Source organism: Cebus imitator, unplaced genomic scaffold (assembly GCF_001604975.1).
Source record: "Cebus imitator isolate Cc_AM_T3 unplaced genomic scaffold, Cebus_imitator-1.0 Scaffold235, whole genome shotgun sequence".
NCBI classification, from domain to species: domain Eukaryota; kingdom Metazoa; phylum Chordata; class Mammalia; order Primates; family Cebidae; genus Cebus; species Cebus imitator.
The window spans coordinates 2,647,965-2,674,111 of record NW_016107550.1 but is presented as its reverse complement, the minus strand read 5'-3'; the positions used below and the strand labels follow the sequence as shown (position 1 = coordinate 2,674,111).

Genomic DNA, 26,147 nt, shown 5'->3' with positions numbered 1-26,147 from the left:
TGAACAATCAAACACGTAAGATACTATTAGTGTTCCCAACAAGTGCTCCCAAGAAAATGGATCGGGGTGGCCGGCAAGGGGGTGACTGGAGGGGCAGCTGGTGGAGACGCTGTGGCCAGGAAATGCCCCCCAAGCTGAGATCTGAATGAGGAGGAGTCACTGGGCAGGGATGTGGAGGGGAGGACTTGGCATAGCTGAGTGAGCACGAGGCCCCCGGAGTGGCCTGGGGACTGGAGCCCAGTGACAGTGTGCAGTTCCCTGTGGTGGAAAGCTGGCCAAGGCCAGGCGAGCAGGCTCACAGCAGGCCATGGTGAGGGACCTGGGCTGCATCCTAATGCATTTGAGAACAGAAAGTTCATGGTCTGATTGATGTCACTGAAAGGCCACTCTGATGGCTGGGAGGAGTCCGCTGGAGGGGTTGCTGGAAGTTGGGGGCCAGTTAAGGGGCTTTCCCAGTCATCTGGATGAGACATGCTGGGGGCTCAGACAAGAGTGGTGGTAGTGGAGGTGGACAGAGGGGTCACATTCCAGATACATGTTGGGGGTAGAGCAAGCCTGGGGGAGGGCCAGCTGTCAGGGTGAGGCCATGAGGAATTAAGGGGCTTGCCCAGGTATCTGACCATTAATTGAAATGATGGGACTTTCCCAAGGTGCCCCAGAGGGGAGAGACCCAAACTGGGATTTGAGCTTCAACCTCAGTGTACCCTTCTGTGGCCCTTCCTGCCACCTGGGGGATTGGGCCCCTGGCCCCTGGTGTCCCCAGCACCCCCACCAACTGGGCTAACCTTCTGCTATTCCTTCATTGTCTCACCAGGAAAAACCATCACCAAGAAGAAGTATATTGGCATCCGCATGATGTCACTTACATCCAGGTGCGTAGACAGGATGCGTGTCTGTGTCTTAAATTTTAATAAACCTGAACTTCAGACGGCGCTCAGGGGCACCCCTGAAAGAGAAACCTTCTGCTGCCTGAAGGTGTCTCGGTTTCTGCTTATAATGAAGTAACATCGGGAAAGAGGACAGGTCATTAGCCGTGGCCTCTGTTTGGTCTTATCCTGTGTTTTTGTGTTCTGAGCTGCTTTTCCTCATTGGCAGCAGGCCACCCGGTATAGAAGTTTCTGCCCTCCTCTTTGAAGGCAGACTTGAACAGTGCGTGTTTGGGGGGCAGTTGATTCACTCTGGCTCAGGCCTTCCCTACCCCACATTCTGTTGAAACTCACATTCCAGGAGGGCCCCAAGCCCCTCCCGCAGCTCCAGGCAATCTGCTTTCGTTGCTCTGCAGCTTGTGGACCGTGTCTCCAGGAATGCCAGGGCAGGCCCAGCGCAGGGAAGGGAATGACTGATGTGCTTGTTTTCCCCGAGCTGGCGGAATTGCGGCCTGTGGTTGGCAGGCTCCTGGCATCCTGGTGTTTTAACCTGGATGAAAAATTCTGGTGTAATCTCATGAGTCCTGGTAGTAGACTGAAGTGGCATGGCTAAAAGCGTTGGAGGTAAAGTAGATAAAGACTAGAATATAGTAACCGATATATTAATGTGTTCATTACTATCATGAATTAACGATTCACTCACTGTTAACGTATTAGTGACTTTTGATACATGTTATGAACGGTGATCCCTTTCTTAGCACTGCAGGAGTTGGAGCCATTTGTCAAGGTTAAAGTGTTCCCTCGGTTGTTTGCCTTTGGACCTAGGAGGTGTAGGGAAAGATGGTAGTTCCCTGGCACCCAGCTTGCTGGGTTCCTGTCCCAGCTCTGATACTTCGTGCCTTGTGACCTTGGGAATGATCTGACCCCTGAGTGCCTCAGTTTCCTCCTCTTCAGGTTGGGGATGACAGCACAGGTGCTTCTGGTGGCCAGGCTCGGATCAGGGAGTGGGGGCAGTGATCACCAGCCACAGTGATGCCAGCCACTATCTATCACATGTACAGGGCCAGGTACCTTACTGGGACGACCTCATCTGATCCTCATCACTCATGTTGTAGGGTACTGTTACCCTACATTTTGCAGGTGAGGAAATGAAGGGACAGAGAGGTTAAGCAACTGTCTGAGGTCACACAGCTAGCAAGTGGCAGAACTGGGGCTGCAAACCAGGTCAGCCATTATACTTTACTGACTCCTTAGTAATGGCTACTATTAATTAGGAAATAATAACAGGGATGATGGCTGGGCACGGTGGCTCACACCTGTAATCCCAGAACTTTGGGAGGCAAAGGCGAGCAGATCTCTTGAGACCAGGAGTTCGAGACCAGCCTGGTCAATTTGTGGAACCCCGTCTCTACTAAAAATGTGAAAAATTAGCCACACTTGGTGGCAGGCACCTGTAATCCCAGATACTGGGGTGATTGAGGCAGGAGAGTTGTTTGAACCCGTGAAACGGAGGTTGCAGTAAACTTGAGATTGCAACACTGCACTCTAGCCTGGGTGATAGAGTGAGACTCAGTCTTAAAAAAAAAAAAAAAGAATAATGATGAAAGCACTTTCCTTGCCATTACCAAGTAAATCTTTGGCTCTGGTAGACAGGCAATTTTAAAGTAGGACCAGAACTCCTGGAGAAATTTTGCATTAGACCCAGGGAGAAGAAGGGAACTGGTGAGAGCTGAGTTCTGCCTGGGGAAGGCCTGGTGTTTCTTGACCCTAACACGGGTGCTTTCTCTCTGGTGCAGCAAAGCTCAGGAGCTGAAGGACCGGCACCGGGACTTCCCAGACGTGATCTCAGGAGCGTATATCATTGAAGTAATTCCTGATACCCCGGCAGAAGCGTGAGTTAGAGTTATTTTCCCTTTTCCTCATGTGTCTGTGGTTCTTGGAGAGGGCGGGGAGGGTAGCAGGAAGAGGGGGCAGTGTTCCTTTCATACTGGCTCAGAGGATGGTGTTGATCCTTGACTCACGTGGTCGGACATTGCTGGTCGTTCCTATTGGTCAGGCCTTCCCACCTGGCTCGGCTCAGGACTCATCCATAGGATGGTGACCTTTATCTTCAAAAGTCCTTGCTCCGCTAGGGCCCTCCAGATGGACAGCAATAGCAGACTTGTAATGAGTCTCTGGGATGGCCTGGCTGGGGAGAGAGGGTTTCAGGAACAGTGTCCCTAAGACTTCACGTGATGGTCCTGTTCTAGGCTTCAGGACCCTTCTTCTCCTGGAGTCTTCTCAGATTGTCTCTGACAGTCAGGCCATACCTGTCCACACCTCCAGAAAAACAGCCCAAGTGATATCAAAGTAACATGACAAGAAGTAGCGCGACCGTCCATCAGGGTTTGTTACCCGTATTGGTGGAACAGCCAGAGAAAAGTGCTAGACTGGGCACCAGCAAGTGTGCCCTGTGGGCTGGGTCTGGCCCACTGTCTGCTTTTGTATGGAGTCGTGGGCTAAGAATAATTTTTGCATTTTATTTTGATTTTTACTTATTTTTTTACCTTTTTATTTTCATGGGTTTTGGGGGAACAGGTGGTATTTTGTTACGTGAGTAGGTTCTTTAATGGTGATTTGTGGGATTTTGGTGCACCCATCACCCAAGAAGTATACACTGAACCCACTTTGTAGTCTTTTATCCCTCACCCCTTTCCCAGCCTTTCCCCTTGAGTCCCCAAAGTTCACTGTATCATTCTTAAGCCTTTGCGTCCTTGTAGCTTAGCTCCCGCTTATGAGTAAGAACATTTAAATGGTCAGAAAAATCCTGAAATAAGAATAGTATTTTGTGACATGTTAAATTTGTATGTGACATGTTAAATTCAAATTTCAGTGTCCACTGAAATATGGTTTGTGACGTCTATGGGGGCTTTTGTGCTGGAAGAGCAGAGTTGAGTAGCTTTAACAGAGGCTATATGTATGGCAAAGCTAAAAGAATTTCCTATGGAGCCCTTTACAGAAAACATTCGAAGAGCCTTGTGCTAGCCTGCTAAGGACCATGACAGCGTTCTGACGCTGACCTATGTAAGAGCTACAGTGATAGTGGCAACCACGCAAAGGAAGGGTCTCTTAACAGAAGCATTCCGCCCACCCTGTAAGAACTGCATTCTGAGTTGCAATACCCATTACAGGCAAGTTGGCCATGGTCATGCTACATGGCAGACAGGACCTGGTACATCCTTTGCCACTTTGGGGTCAATCTTGACCTTTGACCTCCTTGGGGTCGTAAGGCCACACAAGTGTTAGTAGGCATTTCTACAGTGGACACAATTGATGACTTAGCCTAAAAATCTCAAAAGGAGCCCAGCATCATGGCCCATGCATGTAATCCCAGCAATTCCGGAGGCTGGAGCAGAAGAATCTTTTGGGCCCAGGAGTCTGAGACTAGCTTGGGCAACAAATGAGACCTCATCTCAGAAAAAAAAAAAAAAAAGAAAAAGAAAGAAAAAAGGGAAAAAAAAGAACATTATTTTTAAAAACTCAATAAGTAATTCAATCCACCAATGGTTTAAAAAAAGTTGTGTTTTTTTTGAGATGGAATCCCACTCTGTTGCCCAGGCTGGAGTGCCGTGGCACAATCTCAGCTCACTACAACCTCCACCTCCTGGGTTTGAGAGAGTCTCTTGCCTCAGCCTCTGAGTAGCTGAGATTACAGGTGCCCACCATCAAACCTGGCTAATTTTTTTGTATTTTTAGTAGAGACAGGATGTTGCCATGTTGGCCAGGCTGGTCCCGAACTCCTGACCTCAGGTGATCCACCCGCCTTGGCCTCTCAAAGTGCTGGGATTACGGGTATGAGCCACTAATGGTTTAAATTATTCTAATTTCACCACCATCCAATCCTATTTGCTCTGGGCTTTTAGGTTCTAAACTGTGCCTCAGACCACGAGGCGTGGAAACATGAATCATTCCCATTTTGCTTCCCTTTGTGTTGCAGGGGTGGTCTCCAGGAAAACGACGTCATAATCAGCATCAATGGACAGTCGGTGGTCTCTGCCAATGATGTCAGTGACGTCATTAAAAGGGAAAGCACCCTGAACATGGTGGTCCGCAGGGGCAATGAAGACATCATGATCACAGTGATTCCTGAAGAAATCGACCCATAGGCAGAGGCATGAGCTGGACTTCACGTTTCCCTCAAAGACTCTCCTGTGGATGACGGATGAGGACTCTGGGCTGCTGGCATAGGACACGCAAGACTTTTGACCGCCATTTTGCTTGTTCAGTGGAGACTCCCTGGCCAACAGAATCCTTCTTGATAGTTTGCAGGCAAAACAAATGTAATGTTGCAGATCCGCAGGCAGAAGCTCTGCCCTTGTGTATCCTGTGTATGCAGTGTGCTTTTTCTTGCCAGCTTGGGCTATTCCTGCTTAGAAAGTCAGTGTTTGTCTCCTCCTTTAACTGAGTCATCATCTTAGTCCAACTAACGCAGCCGATACAATGCATAGATAGAAGAAGCCCCGTGGGAACCAGGATGGGACTGGGCATGTTTGTGCTTTTCTCCAAGTCAGCACCCAAAGGTCAATGCACAGAGACCCCGGGTGGGTGAACGCTGGCTTCTGAAATGGCCAAAGTCGCCTCTTTTAGAAATCCCTTTGGAACTGGGAGCACGATGACTCTGAGTTTGAGCTATTAAAGTACTTCTTCATATGTTGCTTTCCGCAGTGCTTCTTTTCCTTTCCCATGAGCAGCTCGCTGCCGTCTTTTTGGAATGATTCTAATGTCGGTGCGCTCCTCATTAGACTACATTGTCCACGCAGGCATTTGCCCACTCTTAGTCTTATGAGTTATTTCAAAATCATCCTGTGCTATTTACCAGGGTTATGAACAGCTCTGCTCGGACCCTGGCTTTATGAAGCAGGACTTGAGGACAGTTGCACTCGCATCCGAAGCCTGTCAAATGAAAGAGTCTGTTGACCTCATACATCATATCATGCAGTCAGGCAGCAAAGATTTTCTGGGCCTCTGCTCTGTGCCGGGCGTTGTAAGCGTGTGGTCAGTCAGAGCAGGATAGACGCAGGCCCTCCCTCCCTAGAGCTTCAGTTCAGAAGCCAAGTCTCTTTCTGAAAGGGAGACGGTTCAGGACACCAGGATGCAACCCCAGAACGAGCACGAGGCTGCCACTGACCTCAGTTGTCCTGGGTCATGAAATAAGAACCAGGCCTTATGCCTTGGTGAGTTTAGAGGAGGACTCCCCTTGACAGGCCCTCAAACAGGTGCAGCCAGAAGCAGCTGTAGGCACCTTTATCTCCAGGAAAGCTTTTCAAAAGTTTGGGAAGCTGACCCAAGAAGACTTATACAATTTTAGCTCAGAAGTTTGCACAGACCCATGTCCCTTTGGGGAGAGGATGCTGTTTATGCCAAGAGCAGTGGGTTAAGGCCTTCCAACTGTCAGCCGTGAAAAGGAGGGTCTTGGACGGGATGAAGGTTCAGTTCTCCAGACTGAGAGCTGAATCCTTCCACCATCAACAGATGCGAAGGTCCAACTTGTAATTGGGGAGGCTGCGGAAGGCCACAGGGCCAACTTAAATGCAGGGGCAGTCCAGCTGAGCAGAGCCCTCATCAGCGTTGGTGCTCAGCAGTTAAGCAGCTTGTGGCCTGTTGCAACCCTGGCGCGTCTCTTTGCTCTCTGGTTGGATGACCTAGTAGAGTCAGGAAGGAGCCAGAGTCCTTGGGCTCTGGGAGTGTGTTTTGCATTCCCTCCCTTCTCCATTGAAGACGATGACTCAGAAATGGCTTGTGGCTTCAGGGGTTCGTTCTCAAATGTTTTGTATGTGAGCCTGCTTTCCTGGGTGGTCCCCAGAACTGGGGTGCTGCCACAGGTGGGGAGGATGCCCTGGGTGGCATTGAGGTTAGACCCAGCCCCGGCCTGAGCCCCTCTGTCTTTAGCCTGTCAGGCATCGGGGAGATCACAGATGGCTCTGCTGGAAGAAAGTAGCCTGGCGACGGACCGGCCTGAGGCCTCTGTAAACACTGTGCAACATCTCTGCAGGACGCTGGGTGGGGCTGGAGTTTTGCCTGCATATGTGGTCTCAAAAAGGACAGAAATGTCAGCTTGCCACATGGTTGCATGTTACATGTTTGGGTACATGACTGCACTTGCCCAGGAGACCCTGTGTCCCACGGGAGCTGCTGGTCCTCACACCCCCACCTCATATCAGATCTCCAGAATAGTTGTTTCTTCTGCTTGCTTTAGGCTGCGATGTAAAGTTTTGCAACATAAATCAGTCTTAAAGCCTGGAGGTGGAGCACTGAGTCGAAAGAGCATGGCTTTTTGCACTATAGATGGATTTCGGCTTGAATCCAGTGTGTCTCTATATATCTTACTAGCTGTAAGAGGGACTTGAGCAAGTCGCTTAACCTCTCTGCCTGTTTTTCAACTGTAAATGGCCTCAGCTGGGTCCATCTCTGCTTCCATGGAGCTCAGTTTCTACTTCCTCTCAGCCATTTCTGGTCCCTCCAAGGTCACTTTAACAGCCCTCTGGCTGGTGGGCTAGCAGCTGCCCCCTGTTCTGGCTCCTGGAGAACTCCTCCTGCTCACAAGATGTGCCCTCAGCAATGCCTCTTCCAATCTCGGCTCCCTCAGCTCTAGTCCTCTGCTTCCAGCTTCTGCAAAACTGTCAGCCAACCACGTGGCCGGGCTTCCCCAGCACATCTGCATTGGGTCTGTTCCCACCCCGCTCTGCCAGATGCTTCTCTTGATGCACTGTCCAGGAGAGAGGCCCTGGAGCGCAGGGGTCTCCTTACTGTGTCTTCAGAGCTCGGCTGAGTGAATCTGAGCTCGGCAGGTCTATACAGGGTCCTCTGTCTTTTTTTTTTTTTTTTTTTCTTTTTTACTGGAGTGTACGTTTTTTTAATTTTTGAGACAGGGTCTCACTCTGTTGCTCAGACTAGAGTGCAGTGGGGCAATCATGACTCACTGCAGTCTCGACCTCCCAGACTCAGGTGATCCTCCCACCTCAGCCTCCTGGGTAGCTAGGACCACAGTATGCACTGTCAAGCCCTGCTGATTTCTGTATTTTTTATAGGGATAGGGTCTCGTCATGTTGCCCATGTTGGTCTCAAACTGCAGAGTTCAAGTGATCTGCCTGCCACAGCCTCCCAAAGGCAGGAGCCACCATGACCGGTGGGTGTTGTCTTGTGAATCCATTTCCCCATCTGAACATGCGGAAGAATGCTCCTGTCTGGTGGGTGTGGTAAGGAGCAGCGCGTGTTGCTATCAGAACTTGCACAGTGATTGCCTCTACCTGGTTACTACTTTAGCCAGGTCTGAACCTTGGACAGTAGCATTTCCATGGGCTGGCAAAGATGCTTGGCCCATTTCAGCGAATGCCCCTGAAGTCAGGGCCAGGCCTCGCTGAGGTTCTGAACTATCTAAATACTGGGCTAAGGGGCATTGTGAGGCTCAGTGTAGGAGCTTAAAAGAGACATGTGGCCAGGCGTGGTGGCTCATGCCTATAATCCCAGCACTTTGAGAGGCTGAGGCAGGTGGATCACTTGAGCTCAGGAGTTCAAGACCAGCCTGGGCATCATGGCAAAACCCCTGTCTCTACAAAAAATACAAAAATGAGCCAGGAATGGTGGTGTGTGCCTATGGGCCCAGCTACTTAGGAGGCTGAGATGGGAGGATCACTCGAGTCTGGGAAGTCCAGGTTGCTGTGAGCTGTGATCTCGCCATTGCATTCTAGCCTGGGTGGCAGAGCAAGACCCTGTCTTAAAAAAAAAATAGAAGACTTGCTGTCTGGGTCTCCCTCTGCTCCCTGACCCTCTGATGAGGTGCCTGCTCTGGGCGTGTGTCCGGCATCGGCTCCCTGCTTGAGTCCAGAGAGCAGCCAGGGCTGAGGACAGTCTGGAGCAGGCTCGTGGGAGCAGGGAGGCTGCCCTGGGCTCTGCTTTTTGGCCGCACTGCCGCCCCCTCCAGGGTAACTTGCTCAGGAGATGGGAGTCTCTTTTATCCTTGAGCCAAGGAACCATCAGATCTCCCTTGGAGAGCCATTCCCACCTGGAAACGTGTTTCTGGTGACCTTTGTGAGCACTCTAGCCTTGGAGCCCTGCTCACTGCTGCCCTGGACCAACTGAAACAGGTGTGCACATTGATTAGCATTCTGGAGCCCAGCAGGTGGGTACTGAAGGCTTCCTTGCTGTGGTAAAGGGAGGGCTGGTGAGAGGGGGCATCATGTCTGAGCTGCATCCAGGAGAGAGGAGTGATGTTAACCATTGAAATGCAGTGTCACCTAGTGAATGCTTCCGTAGAAGGAGTGTAGATGTGGCGTGCAGGGCATGGAAGGTGGCAGCAGGCGCTGTCGCTAAGGCTTTCTATGCCAAGCACACTGCAAGCCCTTTATACACGTATCTCACTTAGTTCCCTCGGTAACTCCAGGGAGTATGAACTATTATTTATTTATTTATGAGATGGAGTCTCGCTCTGTCGCCCAGGCTAGAGTGCAATGATTTGATCTTGGCTTACCACACCCTTTATCTCCTGAGTTCAAGCGATTCTCCTGCCTTAGTCTCCCAAGTGGCTGGGACTACAGGCGCGTGCCACCATGCCCGGCTAAATTTTTGTATTTTTAGTAGAGACGGGGTTTCACAGTGTTAGCTAGGGTGGTCTCCATCTCCTGACCTCGTGATCTACCCACTGCAGCCTCCCAAAGTGCTGGGATTACAGGTGTGAGCCACTGTGCCTGGCCAAGAAACTATTATTATATCATTTTATAGACGAGGGAATGAAGGCACAGAGAGATTAAGTAACTTGCCCAAGGCCATCCAGCTTGTCTCTGGCACCTTTGTGAGGAAGTAGGGAGTCAGGGAGCAGAATGGGGAGACTGGGGACCCCAAGCCTCTGGCCTGGTGTGTCTGAGCAGAGGAGAGAAGTGCTCCAGTGCCTGGGACAGGTCCGGAGCACACAGATGAGCCCCCGCCTAGCCCCCCAGGTGCCCTGGAACAAGTCTAAACACCTTTCTGGGCCATCTGAGCCCCTTCCTGACTTGTCCTCGCTTTTCTTCAAATCTCACCTCTCCATTCCTCTCCTGATCGCAATGCTCTGTAATGTGGATTCCCTTCCATTCCTTGAATGGGCTGTTCTTTCCTTGTCTCCAGACCTAATGCCTAGTACCCTCCCTGGCCCCTGCATGGAAGTTCCCCCACCCATCTCTTCACCATCTGCCCAACCGGGTTCCCCTGCCAGGAGCTCACACGCTTGCCATGTGGTGTTCTAACTGCCCATTCCCTCGTCAGGACTCACTCTGGGGCAGCAGCTCCATGGGGCTGAGTCCCTGGGCCATAGGGCCAAGCACAGCCCACAAAGCAGGTGTCAATTAATACGGAGTAGCTGACAGCTCAGCTAAGGTGGGCCCATACCTCCCTGAATGGTCACACCTGCCAGTGGAGGAAAGAATCCTCTTAGCATGCACTCTTTCATGGAATCCATCTTTTTGCATTACCACAGTGCACCCAGGACTGTGCTGGGCACATTGGTAGTGGGGGTGTGAGGAGGGGGAGCGGCTAGGGAGGGAGGGAGCGGGGCCCAGGACGGTAGGAGGCCAGGGGCCAAAGCGAGGGGCCCTCACTCTCAGAGTAGTGGAAGTGGGGGGTTTGTAAGGAGTAAACAACAGGCCCTGGGAGGGCCTCACACGTGCACCTCGGAAGGGAGGGGCCTCAGGTAGAGGCGAGAGGGGTCGCTGCATCTACCACTGTTTCAACAGCTGCTCTCAAAACCACTACGGGCAAGGCGTGGTGGAGGGAATGCTCCCAATCCTGGGTTCAGGCCCAACTCTGGCCCCGACACTTGGGGTGAGTTTCTTAATTTCTCTGAGTTTCCTGTCCTCGTCTGTAAAAAGTGGCCAGTAGGCAGTGTCAACCCCTCCTCGGGTCTGAGGCGCTGGGGAATGGAGTGTGGGTGCTGGCCACGTGCTCATGCTTGGTCATAACCAGCACCACTACAGCTGTCTTACATCACTCTTTCTAGCCACCTCGTGAGTAGATACAGATGCTCCTTGACTCAAGATGGGGTTTTGTACTGGTGAATTTGTTGTCAATGGAAAATATTGTTAAGTTGAAAATGCATTTAATACACCTCGCCTCCCGAATATCATCACTCAGCGTAGCCCACCTTAAACATGCTCAGAACACTAACGTTAGGCTTCCACTGGGCAAAATAATCTCACACAGAGCCCATTTATAATAAAGTGTGGACTAGCTCATGTCATCTATTGAGTACTGTTCCAAACATGAAAAACAGTGGTTGTGTTGGGACTAAAGCGTGGCTTCTGCTGAATGCGTTTTGCTTCCATACCACAGCCATCGTATAAGTTGGGGGCTGTCTGTGCTGTTAGATCAAGTGTTCATTTTAGCACATGGGGAAACAGAAGTACCTGGAGCTAGCAGGAGGACATGCCGGGTTCCATCCCACGTTTGCCTCCGTCCATTTTACTGTCCCTGTAATTATTACCTAGCTCCCCACACTCCACAAGGCGATACAAGTCATGGTCATTTGAGTTTAAAAGCTGCTGATTTGCCAATGCCCCAAAGACTCTTCAAAGTTTCAACACTATGTTGCCTGTGTCTTTCTCCCACCTCCTCAGTCATTATCTGAGCTGAGCGGGTGACGTTCCTTCAGAGATGTCTCTGAAAATTTCTCAAGTCACCCCGTGGTGCGTCTGAGTGTGACTGTTCTCCCTGGCCCCGCTCTCTCTCCCTCACGCACAAAGGTCCCAGGCTTCTCTGTTGTTTGGAATCTTGAGAAATGCCCAAGGGGTGACATCACTTAGCCACAGCCCCCAGAAAGAAGGCTGACTGCCAAGGGATGTCAGTTTTGGAATCAAATCATGTCTGCAGGTTGGAAACCCATCGGTAGGGCCCCAGTCTTTTCAGGGCACTGGGCCTGGTTCTGGGAGAGCCCACCTGGCTTGCCCATCCCCTCAGCATCCTGTGTGGGGGCCCAGCTGGGCTGACTCACTGCTGCCTATGGCAGCTCCCAACTCGGAGGTCGAGGCTCTGCTGCTTCCTTCAGAATAAGGGTGGGGCGCACACAGAGGAGAGGCCTTCCTGCCACTGGGTAGTTGTTTCGTTTAAGACTTTTAAAATCGTTGCCTCAGTGTAGGGCTCTGCCAAGAATCAGCAAAGATCAAATGAAATAAATACTAACAAATGCGTTTTTAGTTAAAAAAAAAAAAAAGGATAAAAAATGGCTCAGACTCTGGAAACAGCATTAACTGTGTCTCACCTGGTCAGGTAAGCATTGGTGCACGCCAGCTGGTCCTCCGCCCTTTTCCTCCCCTCACCCACCGCCACTGTCAGCACCACCAGGCACCACCACATGTGCTGTACATACAGTATTTCACAGCTGCCCATGAGATCTTGTTAGAATCCCTATTTTACAGATGAGGACATTGAGGCACAGAGCTGTTAAATAACCAGCCTGAAGTCACACAGCAGGGAGGAGGAGTGGCTGACACATTGGAACCCAGGCTGTCTGGCTCTGGAGCCCTCTCCCTTAATCCCCAGGCCATTTTCCTCTTTGTCTGATGCTCAGCGATGTTTGTAACTGAAGACCCACCTTCCACTGCAGTGTAATTTTTTGTTGGTCTAACTCTTGAGTCAAGGAGCATTTGTATCTACTCACGAGGTGGCTAGAAAGAGTGATGTAAGACAGCTGTGGTGGTGCTGGTTATGACCAAGCATGAGCACGTGGCCAGCACCCACACTCCATTCCCCGGCGCCTCAGACCCGAGGAGGGGTGGACTCCAGTTATGACCAAGCATGAGTACATGGCCGGCACCCACACACCATTCTCCAGCGCCTCAGACATGAGGAGGAGTGGACCCCAATTATGACCAAGCATGAGCATGTGACCAGCACCCAGACTCCATTCCCCGGCGCCTCAGACCCGAGGAGGGGGGACCCCAGTTATGACCAATTGTGAGCACATGGCCGACCATGTGCTTGAAGTCGGCCCGACACAAGCTCAGTGGTTGATTTGTGAGACGATTTTGCAAGACTGAAAATTTCACACCATATTCCATGGACATCACCTCCTGTGGAAGGTCATAAATGCTGTAGGCAGTAGGAGGGAGAGCCCGTGGGGATGCCTCTCTCCCCATCTCAGATGCCTGGCTCTGTTAATTCTTTAGTATCAGGTCTGTCTTTGTGCATTTTCCATTGTGTTCTCTTCTGATGAGTCTTTATATCTGGGAAGAAAAGTCTGAAATGATACCCAGTGTAGAAAATGGGCACCATCCCCAAAGGTCTTGCGTGGATGCTGAGCATAAACAGGCTCTAGGAACCTCAACAAAGAGAAGCCCGAGGAAGTCATTTGTGTGGGACTCAAACTGTATCAGAAATTCCAACAACAAAGACTCCTCAACTTTTAAGCTATTTTCTGGTTCATCACTCTTATCCTTTCCTTCATAAATGAAATGCACTGACTTCAGTTTAAGGACTGCAATTGAGAAAGGTGGTGTCGAGATGGAAGAATATGAGCAGCTTGCTTACATGCACGAAAGCAGAGCCAAGGGAAGAGAGGTTTCAAGAGAATGTTCTTGTTAGGGGCTTGTCACATCGGTGTCTGCTTTTCACCTTGGTCATGCCCCCGTTCTCACTAACTTTTATCAAGCACTGGTTCTGTGGCTGTTACTGTGCCAAGTCTATATAGTCAGCAGCCCGTTGAATTCCCACCGCTCCTTAGTCAACGTTGCCACCCACCTTTTTAGAGAAGGAAACAAGCTCAGAGAGGCAGCTTTCCTTGTCATATGACCCAAAGCTAATGAAGTCAGAGCAGAGGGTGGAAAACAGGCTGTCTGCCTCTAGGGCCTCTATGCTGGTTCTCACTGCAGTGGCCACTGGGCACCGGTCAGATTGCCTGAGAACAGTCTTGTCCCGGATGGGCCAAGGGGTAAACATTTGTCAGCCACAGTGTTCTCATCAGCAGAAATTACTTAAAGCACATTAAGCTGAAAATCCAGAAAGAATAAAAATGCTTAAAAGTATCTGGATAGAAAACCTATGTGCACACAAAAACCCAAGCATGGGTGTTCACACAGCTTTATTCATAATTATCGAAGAATTGGAATCAGCTAAATGTCCTTTGGCAGGAAATAGATAAATACACACAGACAGTAGAATATTATTCAGGGCTGAAAAGAAATAAGCTATCAAGCCATGAAAAGGCATGGAGCAAACTTGAATGGATATTGCTAAGTGAAAGAAGCCAATCCAACTTCTTTCTGCATAGTGTATGATTCCAATTATATAACATTCTGGAAAGTTATGGAAACAGTAACATTCGAGACAATTACAGAGGCAGTAAAGAGATCAGTGGTTGCTAGGAGTCGGGTGGAGGGAGAGATAAAAAAGTGAAACAGGATTTTTAGGGTGGTGCAACTATTTTGTATGAGATTGTAATGATGGACACATACATTTGTCAACATCCATAGAATATACATCAAAAATACACCCTAATGTATTCTATGGATTTGGTGATGATGACATGTCAGTGTAGCTTCATTTTTAGGTGACTAATGTACCACTCTGGTGAGGGATGTTGATCATGGGGGCAGCTGGGGTTTGGGGCAGGCAGGGGCGTAGGGGTGCTATCTATACTTTCTGCTCAATTTAGCTGTGTAAATAAAACTGCTCTAAAAAGCCTGTTAATTAAAATTAAAAATGGAATAATGTGTGGCTCATATCAAGCTCTAGAGCCAGAAGAAGCACCTGTCTGACCTAGAAAAAGACTCCGTGATGGTCCCCCAGCAGCAGCCTGCATTGGCCCAGGTTGCAGAGCTAAGGCAGGTGTCCTAGGCAAAGGTGAGCAGAGAGGGCTCTTCAGAGAAGAACTGTAACCATCCAGTGGGTGTTTTTTTTTTTTTTTTTTTACCACTGCTCATATAGAGCTAATTTATCAAGACAGGGGAATTACAATAAAGAGCTTTACACTTTATTGTAATTTTGTACAATAGAGCTCTATTGTACATAGAGCTGGCTTTTAAATGGGAGACCAGAGTCTTATTATAACTCAAATTAGCCTCCCTGAAAATTTGGAGGCTAGGATTTTTCAAAGATAGTTTGGGGATGGGGTATGGCTAGGGAATGGGTGCTGCTGATTGGTTGGGGGTTGCAGTCTTAGAGTGTGGGAAATGGTCCTCATGAGTGTGGACTTGCTTCTGGGTGGGGCCGCGGGACTGGTTGGTGGGTCTGAGTGGAGCCATTGGTCATGAGAAATGCAAAAAACCTGAAAAGACGTCTCAAAAAGTCAACCCTAAGTTCTACAAGAGTGATGTTATCTGCAGGAGTAATTGGGGAAGTTGCAGCTCTTGTGACCTCCAGAATAATGAATGGTAATCATTAAAAATTTTAATCATTATCAATTGGCTCTATCTGAGCAGATGGCAAAAAAACCCCAGCTGCCCCCATGATCAACAACCCTCACCAGAGTAGTGCATTAGTTACCTAAAGATGAACCCAACTTGGTGGGCTTTCATTAGCTTTACAAAGGCGGTTTAATTTTGGGGAAAGGCTATTATCATTTAAACTATAAACGAAATTTCTTCCAACATACAAAGTTAATTTGGCCCAAGTCCAGGAATGACGAAAGGCAGTTTGGGGGTTAAAGGCAAGATGGGGGTTGGTTAGGTCGATCTCTTTCACTGTCATACTTTTCTCATGGTTTTGGAACTTCCCAAAGGAAGACACTCCCCCAGCAGGTTCAAGCTGCGGAATTTAAGCCTGGAATAAAAGTGAAAAATCTCATTGCAACAGCGAGAGCGTGGCTGATGGCTCAAAGGTGCATTTCTCCTGACCCTCCCTGCCAGTACTTCCTAAACCTATTTTTTCCCCTGTGATAGAAACATGTTTTCACAGAAGAAAATCTGTTCTTGACTGATGAGGACTGGGAGGCCGTGACAAGATGGTTACATGTGCTGTGCCTTGGGTCAGTGTGGTTCTATGAGGTGCTCCAGGTAGGCCACCTTCCCCAGGCCATCCCACACCCCGGGCACAGAAACCCCTCTCCTATGGCAGGGCGGGGGACAGTGACCTGCCCTTGAGACAAAGACCTGAGCTGCCTCTCCTCCATGCAGCCGCCATCACCTCCCTCCTGGGCTCTTTGGGGGTGCCTCTTGCCCCTGTGCCCTGCCCACCACCCAGGTGCACCTGCCTGGCTAATGTGCTCTCCTCCCTTCCTTTATTAATCTGCCAACCCCTTTCTGCAGTGCCCAGGACTGCTATATCTGGTACAACCCTGTTCCTGTTCACATAGGGACCCCTCCTCCCCAAGGGGTTCATTTTATAACCCCATTACCTTCTCTTTGTTTATGAATGTGAGTGTTCATTTTATGTGTCAACTTGACTGGGCTAAGGGATCCCCAGAGAGCTGGTAAAACATGTCTGGATGTGTCTCTGAGGGTGTTTTCAGAAGAGATTAGCAAAGCAGACCTAGTAAAGATTCACCCTCTCCACTGCAGGTGGGCATCCATCAGCCAACCTGTGGAGAGCCCTGATAGAGCAAAAAGACCCAGTAAGGGCAAAAGTTCTCTCTTTCTGCTTGGCTAAGAAATCTGTCTTCTGCCCTCTGACAGCACCACCTCTGGTGCTTTAGGTTTGAACTGGAACTACACCAGCAGCTTCCCGGGACTCTGGCTTGCAGAGAGCAGACTGTGGGATTCCTCAGCTTCCATAATCATGTGAGCCAATCCCCATAGTCAATTTCTTTCTGTAGGTTTCTATATGTCCTATTAGTGCTATTTCTCTGGAGAACCCTGACTAGTACCATGAGATATGTATATTGCGTTGGAGACCCAGAACACTTCAAATATTTATTACTGGGCTAAGAGAGATGGCAAAACCCTATTAAAAATTGTGGCTATGTAGGTAAACTTGTTCAGCCATATATACCCATGAATTTAAAATGAAAATTAAATAAAAAGCAAACGCCTTTTAAAAAATTATGTTTGTGATGGTGGTGGAGGTGTGTCCACCAGGGGGTGAGCTGGCCTCATGAAACTCCAGGGAGGCGTCAGACGACCTGGGTGTGGGAGGGATCGATATCTGGAGTCTGCTGGCAGGAACGGGCAGCTACCTCCAGCCAGACTGTGGGCAGCGCTGTCAGGAGCAGGGAGGTAGCTCCAAGCCCACCTGCCCCCGTCTGTTCCCTTCTATGGCCCAGCCATGTCTGGCCCCTTCTGTACACCCCAGCCTCATTGCCTTGCTTATTCATTGCTTGTTTCTCCCACTAAAATACAAACCCTATGAGAGCAGGGACCTTGTGCACAGACTCCAGAGCCCTGTACACGAACAGTTGAGTAATGAATGAAAAATGAATGGAAGGGCTGTGGAGAGACGTCCACAGAGACCCGCAGGCATTTGTAGCCTCCTTCTTGCTCTGTGGGAAGCATCTGAAGCCTCTGGCTTCATGGGGTTTGAAACATGGGGTTACCTTAGGTCCTAAAGGACAGGGGAGCATCACTTAGGGCTAGGAGCACCTTTTTGATCACCAACTTGGGTGGCTTCTGTCCTCTCCCGCTGTATTCATCTTCCCTGCTCATGGTTTCTTTGCTTGCTAAGCGTTTCTCCCAGTTTTGATGACCAGGACTTAATCTCCCCTATTGGCACTGGGCCTCGATCTGGTTTAAACCACTACTTGTCTGTTCACAGGGACACACCTGATCTGGGATCCCCTCCACCATGGATTCCTGACCTACCCAGACCCACCCAGGGTCACTGGGGCACTCCTGCCTCAGCTGCCTCAGCGACCCTGGGTGACTTAAGTCATTCAGGCTTGAGAGCCCCTGAGGCCAAAGATCAAATCTGTTTCTATCTCATGATGGGCTCTCTTCCTCCCAGGAAGAAATGCTGGGAACTGGTGGTAATAAGTCAGTCTTCTCCAGGGCGGCAAGAGTGGTAATTTACAGCCACCTCTGCCTTTCTCTGTTCCTACCCACCACCCAGCCCCCAGGCATCTCTGCACCACTAGCTGGGCTCTGATGCGAGTCACTTATTACAGGGATGTGGAGCAAGCAGTTCACCTTCCCCTTGAGCCTTCCCTGTCATTAAAGTTGAAGCTGCTGGGGTTCTAGGTGATGAATGGGGGGAAAGATGGCAGACAGGCATGTGTGGAGGAAGGACGGTCAAGCATGATGGTTCATGTCCAGAGTGGAGTGGAGGTGACCTCCGCGCAGCCTGGGGGTCAGTATCCACTGCTGCCTCATGCAAGCCTGAAAAGTGTGTGCCAAGCACCATCCCAGCCAATGCTGGGAAAATGATTTACTCTCTTGGGGCCTCAGTTTGTTTCTGCCTCTCCACATAGCAAACACCCATGCTCCATCTAACCAGATTTAACCATTTGTACTTTGTTAGATTTGCTTTTTTATAGGCAAAAAAGAAACTTTCTTTGATCACCTCCACCCAATTCTGTTCTTCCTGCCTCCTCACCCTAGTGGTGACCATTGCTGTGACTTTAGTGTGTTGTTTTTTTCATGCATTTGTATATTACCTATATATCCATGGACAGTACACATTGTCTTTTGTAGGTTTTAAGAAGTTCATAAATGATATTGTAGTGTGTGTTATTCTACAACTTCGTTTTTCACTCAGCTTTATTGTTTGAGAACTATCCTGTTGAGAGATACATGTATATGTGCGTGTATGTACTATGCACACACATACATGTTTACAGTTTGCTCCATTTGACCTCTGCATAGTATTCTATCACATGCATATGCCACAATCCATTTTTCTATTTCTTGGATGATAAGCCTTTATGGTGCTGGGGTTCAGTGTGTTCATCTGTAGAATGGGGATCCTTATACCTTTCCCATATGTTGGGAGTACATGAGGGGTACAGGTGAAGACCCCTTTCAAGGTGATTGGCCCCAGAAGCTTCTCAGGTCTTCCCACAGGGAGGAGATTTTGGCCTCCAGGATGAGTGCTGTTCAGGACACTTGTGCCCCATGTCTTCCCCAGTGTCCAGCAATGGCAACCTTTCAGGCTGCACTCATCAAGGAGGGCTGTGACCCAGAGAATAGGGCCAGCACGGGGGGCTCCATGCTAAAGCTGGAGAGGATTTTGGGAGTCCTCTGACCCAGTTCCCCCAACAAGTTACCACTGTGGGCTGCCCACCCTGAGTAACACCTCCAGGAATGGGACCCACCATCTCTCAAAGTGCTACCATAGGTGTCTGCCTCTGAACACACACATCTAGGAAAGGAGATTCCCTGTTCCCAAAGGCAACTCAGTTTTACATTGGGTTGAAAAATCTGTGTCCTGATAAGTTCATTTCTGTGGCTCAGCTGTGCCTGAGGGGCCAACCAGAACCACTGAATCCCACTTTGGCACCAAGCATATTGTATATTGAAAGGCCACAGTTAGGCCCATCCCGGCTTCTGTCTTTAATTTTCTAGGTGAAACAGCCACCCTTTAAAAAATATTTCTAGCCATTGAAACTATAGAAAACCAATAGCCACAAGAAACAAAAACAAACAAAAGATAAAATAAAAGAGAAATGCAGCCTTCCCAGAGTGTGGGCTCCCATGCCCTCACCATTCTGTTCACCCTCTGGTTGTATTCCTGTTTCCAGTACTAGATGATAAATTCCTGCTTGGGTTGAATTCCTGCTGAAATGCTTGGACCTGCAGTATTATGTCAGAAATAAGTCTGAGGTACCCATCCTCTGTGGAAGCTTTCTGCCTAAGTACAGACAGCTTTGTACCCAATACCTGTTAGTTTTTCTGCCTAGTTCCCGTCTCCTTTTCCACAGTCATCCTTGGAGCTCCCCCTTACTCAGTTCACATGGAAGGAGCAGTGAACACCCAGGAAGTCATTTCTGCAACATGGCCCTGTCTCCTGGCGCAGTTGATTGGACCAGGATGATGACAGCTCTGAGAAGGGGTTAAAACCTCCACTTCTGCTTCCTGAGGCTCCTAATCTCCTTCTGGGGCCCCATTCTTTGATGTAGACAATTAGTGGCTTTCAACCTTATGTAAATTGCCATTTAAATGCAGCATCAAGCACTGATTTTCTTAGGCTGGAGCTAAGAGATTCTAGGTTCGAAGTTGGTTTTTTGAAAGGAGCAGATACAAACTGGAGAGCTGCTGGTAGCCTGAGGTTTCCTTGCAGAAGAAACCTAGCAAGAGAGAGGGGGAAGGAAGGAGTGTGAGCAAGAGAGAAGTTCCAGTGAGCTGAGGGAACAGAGACGAGGGGCTGGGACAGTACTGAAGGAGCCCAAGCCCCTATTTCCCATCCACTCACGAGGGCTGACTGCACCCTAGCCCTTGCAACCTGTGAGACACCCTAGAGATACATAAAAACACCATTTCTGCTTGGGGGTTCCAGTTAAGTTTCTGTTTCTTGCAACCACAAGAATCTTGATTCATGCAAGCGTGGAGTCACACCAACTCTATTGCTAAATGGTCTTCTGACCCCCTCCAGAGCCATGTCTGCTCCTTTGTGCCCTTTCCACACCGTGCCCCCAGGCATGGCTTCTGTTCTTATATCTTTAAATGTCCATTTGTGTAATGTGTTTTTATCCTAAGCCATCTCTGTTGACTTGGAAGGCAGCAGGACACAGAGCTCACATCAATACAACATAGGAGCTGCAGGGGAAATTGAACCAGAGTTCAAGTAGGGACAAGTCATTGCCCTGCAAAAAAGGGTCAGTCTGGACTTTGTCAGGGACCCTATTCCACCACTTCATCTGGTCCAGAGAGAAGGAAATCAGCTCTCAGTGGGAAACACCTGTGCTTGTAACTGATCTTGAAGTTTATGCAACCAGGAGAACTGTCCAACTCAAGGCTTCAGGAAATACGCTGATGTCTGGGCCTGCTTCCATCAGTTTCATCTAATTGCTGGAAAAATCATGTCACCTAAGGAGGAGGTCCACTCCCCTTCCTGCCCCACCTCCAGCAGCCCAGTGTGACCAACAGCAAGGCCCTGGCAGGTGCAGTGTCTGGTGGGGGTCGCCTTCCAGGTTCATAGATTGTTGTCTTGTGGCTGTGTCATCGTGTGGGTGAGGGATCTCTTTGGAGTCCCTTTCCTAAGGCTGTTTATGAGGCTCTGCCCTCATGACCCAATCACTGTCCCAAAGCCTCACCTCCAAATACCATCATCACCTTGGGACTAGGTTTCAACACATGAACTTTGGAGGTAATATAAACATTCAGCAGCACCAAACCCCAAACTCACTGGCTTTGCACATTTGGGAGTTGGTCACCAGGAGTCATGGTCCAGTTGGCCAGCCACCGCTGAAATCATAACGTGCAGTTCCTCGTCAGGCTTTCTTTTCTGACTAATCCAATCCAACGTTCTAAAAGAAAACTGTGTCTGAGGAAGCCTGAGGAGGGGCGCTCCCTCATGGTAGATGAGGACAATAGCCGGCTCCCCAGGCATGGCCCAAGATGACCGCAGCCAGGCTGCAACTTGGTACTGGGTTGCTGTGGAAACGGTTTCCTGATCGCGGTCAGGGGCATTTCCTTTGGCTGGACTACACCCTCAGCATCTTTGATTCTAAACGGAAATAGCCACATACGGTTGGCAGGAGACTTGGGCCTCTGGATGCAGAGCTCACAACTTCTGAGAAGGAGAAGGGCACGAAGTTTGTTTTTGTGGTCACTCCTAGGACGATACACATCCCTGCGCCACACACACGCACACACACACACACACACACACGCACACACACACGCAATTTCTCTTTTGCTGTGTCCTTTTAGCCTCGAGGGCAATCATCTGAAATGAGCAGTTAAGCTGGTTGTCATCTCCGATGTTTCCGAAATCCTGTCTGCCTTTCTGTGTCCTAGATTTTAGTCACACGGTATGCTCACCACATGCCAGGTCTTCACATACATTTTCTAACTGAATACTCACAATAACCCTATGAAATGGACATTATACTACTCTACAAATAAGGAAATCAAGGCTTCAGGTTTGCCTGACTCCAAAATGTATGCTCTTACCCCCCAATCTGATCCGTCCTTTATGGCTCAGCTGGAGACCTTTCCCTCCAGAAAGCCAACCCCTGCCATCCTGCCTGGGGCCTCTCCCTGTCCCAACTCTCTTTTCTGGATTCCTAGATTTGTGCTTGCCCACAAGTTTGGCTAAATAATGTCCCTCCCCACAGATGTCTCTCTCCTAATTTCTGGAACCTGTGAATATGTTATCTTATACAGCAAAAGGACTTTGCCGGCATCATTGAATTAAGCATCTTGAGACAGGGAGATCATTCTGGATTTTCTAGTGGGCCCACTGTAAGTCATAGGGGTCCTTATAAGAAGGTGTCAGGAGGATCTGAAGGAAGAAGAGGAGATGGGATGACCAAAGCAGAGGTTGGAGTGCTGGGCTTTGAAGATGGAAGAAGGGGCCATGAGCATAGGAATGTGGGGTCCTCTAGAAACTGGAAAAGGCAAGGAGATAGGTGCTCCCCTAGAGCACTGTGATGCCTTGACTTTATCCCTTTAGACCCATTTTGGATTTCTGCCCTCCAGAACTGTACGATGATACATTTGTGTTGCTTTAAGCTGCTCAGTTTGGGATCATTTGTTATAGAAGCTTCAGGAAACTCACATAGTCTGTGTTGTGATTTCCTTTCTCTGCATCTGTATCTGTCTCCCAGCCAGGAGGTGAGGTCTGGCAGTGTAGACTCACTGAATTCAGTTTGGTAGAAATATTTTGAACACTTGCTGTGTTTCTGAGCACACTGCCTGTGTGGGAGGCAATGCAGACATGAGTGAAGTATACCTCTGCCCTCCAGAAAACAAATGTCTCGGCTTTTGCCTGTCTAGAGGTCCAAGCTCAAAACCTTGCACAAAAAAAGATGAAATTAGCTAGTGACTAAGGGTCCCCATCATACTAAGAAAACATATGGTAATACAAAACAAAACACAAATAAATTTAGTAAGCTTTTATAAATGAACTAGAAGTAAGGGGCTCTTGATTTATTAAATGAATGGCCGTGATGACAAATATTTTTAAAAGTTTAATTCCAAATGATGAACAAAAAGGAAAAGGGGAGGCAGCCAGAGTTCAGGAGAGGCGAGGGAAAGGAGAGGTTGGCAAGAGATGGGAGGAAGGGATAAGATGAATACTGTAGGTGCCAAGGGGCTGGGAGTTTCTGGGATGAGGAGGGACTTGGTGAACTCTAATCATGCCTACCCCTGTGAGTTATAACCTCTTGTCCTCTTATCCCTGCCTTTGAACTGCTAAGCAAACAAATCAGCCACACTCTCCAAGGTTAAATTGGCATTTATCATTACACCTTAGCTCTTACATCTGAAAAGGATAGTGGAGAGCAAGGGCTGGAATGATTTTAACCACTTTCCTGCACTAGGGTGTGGGTGAGCCCCAGGGCACTGCTGATGGGCATCTTGCCAGGGGGGAGATTGCCTTTACCGAAATAAGTCAGTTACACCCCTTTAATGTGCAATTCCCCAAAATCGCCTGAATTAGAATGGCCTGAGCATATATTAGGACTCCTGTTCCTATTCCAGACCCCTTGATTCTGATGTCACCTAAGATTTGAGAACAGGGTAACTTTTCCCTTTATTGGACAAAGATTTTCAACATATTACTATTCTTAGCAAGCTTAGGAACTTAATTAACATAAATTTTTGAGGGGCTTAGTATACCTATGTTGGACCACTTGATTCTTGTGATTAATTTTCCTTGTAAATTTCTATATAGTACAGAAAAGTCTGAATAAGGTATTTCATAATTGTCCTCTATTAAAAATTATCAGGTGTAACACTGGTAGGCATTTTATGGCACCTCTAGCATGTATCAATTTCAGTAAATTAAAATGTGTTATTATACCTGCTCAATACTTCATATCAGATCTATGCAATCCTTGGCATATCGCAAGTTGAGAGTGTATGGCTCTAATGAGCCTGATGTTTGAAAAACAGAAGATGGTGGACTTTGCCTAGAAAACTTTTGGTAATCAGAGTTATTCATAATAATAAAGCAGCTCTTGGGCCAAGGTGTTCCCCACAATCTAAGTACTTGATAATCTAAATGTTAGCAATTTGGATGTTTTATAGCATAATGGAGTCATGGAAACTAATCTTTCTCAGATTATTTTTATGCTATACATTACTGGCTTTGTCTAAGCTGTGAGAAATACTGTCAATGATTAACTGCAGTGTAAAGATGGGCTCCCTAGATAGTATTCCTGCGTGGGTTGGCAGGTACGATTTCTCATGCTCATTTTCACACAGAGGAAGCCAGTTTGATCAGCTAATGTCACACAGCTCCTGAGGAGAGGGGCTTCTGGAACACGGGACCTGTGCCTGTTACTGACGATGTCAGTTGCACATGAAAAAGTGAATGCAAGTGGTAGATGGAAGGCTTCTTAAAAATGACATTGAAGAGGAAGCGTGGCACGAAAACTCTACCCCTCCCAAGAGATCATGGGTCCATACCGCACAGTGTTCCACTCTGCAGGATGTGGATTCACTTTCCTGTGAATCTGCATTCTCTGCACCCTGCACCTGGGCCTCTGCTTATAATGGCTGCTTAGATGAGAACATAATCTCTAAAGCTCAGACTTCCCATAACTGGCTAAAAATCTAGAAGCTAAATGTATTTCTTTTTTTTTTTCTGTCACCTGGTCTGGTCTGGAGTGCAGTGACACAATCACAGCTCACTTTCCAGCCTCGACCTCCCTGGCTTAGGTGATCCTCCCACCTCAGCCTCCCCAGTAGCTGGGACCACAGGTGCACACCCTTTACTTAGCTAATTTTTTGTATATTTTTGTAGAGATGGGATCTTGCCATGTTGCAAAGGCTGGTTTGGAACTCCTGGGCTCAAGCAATCCACCCAACTTGGTCTCCCAAAATGCTGGGATTATAGGTGTGAGCCACTGTGCCCAGCCTAAAATGTATTTCTTATAACACTATTTTGAATTTGTTTCTTGGAAGATGAAATAGATAAAAGAAATAAATTAGGCACTGCACTCTCCTTACGGGAAAGGATTCTCAGCAGGAGGCCATGGGGAGGATGAGGGCTCTCCGGGCCGTGAGAATTGGGTTTCGGCACTTGCTTGGCTTCTCAGTTACTAGCTGTGTCCCACCAGGCGGGGTTCTCAACTATACATCATCTGCAAAATGGGCCAATAAAACCTCCTTCATAGAATTGTTGTAGGGTTTTGAGACACTGCCTATAACCTGCCAGGCCTAATGCTGGTCTTGGTCCTTGTTCTTATTCTTCAATCCAATCCCTGAGAAACATTTAAAGCAGTGATTTGCACCTAATGTTCAGGACAGTATCAATTACACCTAATGCATCCTGCATCCTTACTTCTCAGCAGGAAGGATAGATGAAATGTTTCATTCATCGTTGTGATTCACCCTCCCTCCACAGTTGCCTGAGGCCTATTTCTTGTAGGTAGTAGGTACCACGTAGGTTTTGGTTGAATTGAGTTGAATTATAAACTTTGGCAAAGTAACCTTGATAGGACATGGGGAACTTGGGTTTTTCACCGTTGAATAGACCACAATTAAGTAGCTAGACTTGAAAAGAGTCAACAGAGACTATTATACCTATTCATTTACCTGTAATTAAGATGCACAATGGCTCTTTGAAATACACACATGCAAGGCGTCAGAGCTGCTAGCACTGTGATCTTGGGAACTTGTCTGGATTTCCTTTTCTTTTCTTCGTCTTTTTTTTTTTTTTTTTTAATCAGATTTTGCCAGAGGCATTATTAGGACTTTCCGGTACCAGTCTTTGGACTTGATTTTGATAACAAAGAGGGTAGCTAGAAGCTCTTTGTAATAATAGTCCTTTTTGGTTCCCATAAGAGATGTCAAGTGCTCCTGGCCATGGGGAAAGCCTAGGGTAGTGGTTAAGAATGTGGCCTTGCTGCGTGGTGGCTCAAGCCTGTAATCCCAGCACTTTGGGAGGCCGAGGTGGGTGGATCACGAGGCCAAGAGATCGAGACCATCCTGGTCAACATGGTGAAACCCCGTCTCTACTAAAACTACAAAAAATTAGCTGGGCATGGTGGTGCGTGCCTGTAATCCCAGCTACTCAGGAGGCTGAGGCAGGAGAATTGCCTGAACCCAGGAGGCGGAGGTGGCGGTGAGCCGAGATCGCGCCATTGCACTCCAGCCTGGGTAACATGAGTGAAACTCCGTCTCAAAAAAGAATGTGGCCCTGCTATCATTTAGATCTGGGATTGAATCTGAGCTATGATATTTGTTCTAATAATAGGCTAGTTACTTAACTTTCTCAAGCCTCAGTTTCAACTGGAAAGTAGAT

The 26,147-nt window shown here is 48.4% G+C and overlaps 1 protein-coding gene across 1 annotated transcript in view; it reads left to right on the top strand.

The window, feature by feature from the left end:
• Window positions 1-5,557, top strand: part of HTRA1 (HtrA serine peptidase 1) — a 52,203-nt gene extending 46,646 nt beyond the window's left edge. The window contains exons 7-9 of the mRNA XM_017497909.2: window positions 815-872; window positions 2,663-2,758; window positions 4,843-5,557. Of these exons, the coding sequence (XP_017353398.1) occupies window positions 815-872; window positions 2,663-2,758; window positions 4,843-5,011 (323 nt within the window). The 3' untranslated portion in view covers window positions 5,012-5,557. The remainder of the gene's footprint in view (window positions 1-814; window positions 873-2,662; window positions 2,759-4,842) is intronic.
• Window positions 5,558-26,147: the final 20,590 nt, after the last annotated feature.